This window comes from Aureococcus anophagefferens, assembly GCF_000186865.1.
Source record: "Aureococcus anophagefferens unplaced genomic scaffold AURANscaffold_3, whole genome shotgun sequence".
Taxonomy (NCBI): Eukaryota; class Pelagophyceae; order Pelagomonadales; family Pelagomonadaceae; genus Aureococcus; species Aureococcus anophagefferens.
Genome location: NW_008705563.1, coordinates 2,665,931 through 2,668,095, shown reverse-complemented (window position 1 = coordinate 2,668,095; position 2,165 = coordinate 2,665,931). Strand labels below are relative to the sequence as shown.

The following is a 2,165-nucleotide window of genomic DNA, read 5'->3' as shown; positions in this document are numbered from 1 at the left end:
TGCGGGCAGCCCCTCAGGTCATCGGCGTCGTCTACGACGAGCGCGACGATCGATTTTGGTGCAAATCCCGGAGCCAATCCGGCGAGGAGGAGCTGACGCCGCTGTGGGCCATGCCGGCCGAAGCCAAGGCCAAGGCCGACGCCGCGGCCGAGGCCGCCGCGACGAGCGACCGGCGGCGGCCGCCGAAGGTCGACGCGGACGGCGACCGCACGGGCCACTCGTACTACCCGAGTGCCAAGTACGAGCGCGTCCTCGGCACTCACATCACGGGCCAGTCCAACCACGCGCGCGACTCGCGGCTCGTCCTCACGTCCGCGGACAGCGTCATCTCCGGCCCCGGCTCCGCTAGCGTCCAACTCCACGACGAAGCGTGCGGCTTCCGCGTCGAGAACCTCGCACTCGACGCTAAGCTAGCCACGGCCGAGGTCATCGGCCTGCTCAACAAGCGGTCCTACCACCCGGACGCCTTCAGCCCGTCCCGCAAAGCCTTTCACGCCAAAGACCTTACCTTCCCGTGCCTCTATGCGGACCAGTACCCCTACGTGGACACCAAGTGGTCCGTGCCGAAGAAGCTCGACGTCGCGTTCGACCTCGCGCACGCGGAGTTCGGCAACCAAGGGCGGACCGAGGTCACGGGCGCGTGCCGCGACGACCTGCTGCACAATGCCGCGGGCTTCACGTCTGATTACGTCCCATTTCCTGATTCTGCTACGATAAGCAAGCGCTGGTTCGAGGATCGGCGCGTCTGCGTTGCGCCGATGGTGCCGGGCGAGTCCGGCCAAACGGACCACCGCGACGCGCGCGTGTGCAACGAGTTCCAGCCGCCGAAGAAGAAGATCCCGCCGCTGACGATGGTCTTCGTCCTCTACCTCCGGAAGCTCGCCGACGGCTCGTTCGAGGAGGCGCCCGACGTCGACATCAAGGACGTGTCTGGCGTCCGCTTCCGCACCGTGCCCCGCACGGGCGAGACGCGGGACACGAGCGAGGACTTCGAGATCCGCGTGCCGCACGGCGGCTTTTGGGCCATCTGCGCCCGCGCCAACGCGTACTACACGCACGGCGTGTTCTGCGCGAAGGACTCGAAGCTGCCGCCGGGCGTCTACCGCGTCCCCGTCATCTTCTCCAACTACGGCCGCGCGAGCGACGACTAGGTATGGGTAAGGAGCAGCCGCTGACTCCTGTAGGACTCGCGCGCGCGCGCGGCCGGCCGGCCGTGCCGTCGGCATCATCGATGTTGGACTAGTTATTGAAGGGGATCATCCGGGCGCGAATCAGCTCGAGGTGCATGCACTGTGCCGTGGACGTCGAGTCGTCCATGGCCACAGCGCGTTCAAAGCACGTCAAAGCCTGCCTTACCGCGTCAACGCGACAAAAAAAAAAAAAAAAATCGCTAAAAAGTTTGGCAGCATCGACGCGTGTCGCGCCGCTGTGCTGCCAGCTCGCTGCAGCGATGCTGCGCCTCGCGGTCGGAATCGCCGCCGCGCTGAGCTCGCCGCTCGCACATGCCGAAACGACGACGCGCGCGCCGCCCGAGGAGAGCGCTGGCTCGCTGCGATCGAAAGCTGACGAGGCGCTCATCAGCGGGCGGACCGACGAGGCGCTGAGCCTGCTGGGCAAGGCCATCGGCCTCGAGCCCCTCAACGAGCGGAATCTGTACAAGCGCGCGCGCGTCTACCTGCGCGCGAAGCGCATCGCGGACGCCATCGGCGACCTCGGCGCCGCGTTAAAGCTCGCGCCCGAGTACGAGGCGGCGCTGGCGTCGCGCGCCAAGGCGCTCGCGTCCGTGGGCCGCTGCGCCGAGGCCGGCGAGGACTGGAAGGTCGCGCGGCTCGTGGCGAAGAAGGACGCCGCGAAGCGCGACGCGGACGCGGGCGCGGCGGCGGCGGCCGCGTGCGTCAAAGAGCTCGCCGACGCCGCGAGGGCGCGGAAACGGGGCGACCGGCGCCTCGAGCTCGAGCACCTCAACGTCGTCCTGGAGACCTACGCCGACGCGCAGCCCGCGGCGCTCCTGCTCGACCGCGCGCGCGCGCACGCGGCGAACGGCGACTGGTACGAGGCCATCGCCGAGAGCGGCCGCGCGCTCAAGGCCGCGCCCGACGACCTCGAGGCGCTGGAGCTGCGGGGCCTGGCCTACTACCGCCTCGCGGACCACGCCATGGCGAAGA

The 2,165-nt window shown here is 69.0% G+C and overlaps 1 protein-coding gene across 1 annotated transcript in view; it reads left to right on the top strand.

Moving 5' to 3' along the window:
- Positions 1 to 1,406: 1,406 nt before the first annotated feature.
- Positions 1,407 to 2,165, top strand: part of AURANDRAFT_70956 (hypothetical protein) — a gene marked incomplete at both ends in the record, with an annotated part of 3,875 nt that continues 3,116 nt past the window's right edge. Inside the window, one exon of the mRNA XM_009035620.1 lies at positions 1,407 to 2,049. Within this exon, the coding sequence (XP_009033868.1) occupies positions 1,451 to 2,049 (599 nt within the window). The remainder of the gene's footprint in view (positions 2,050 to 2,165) is intronic.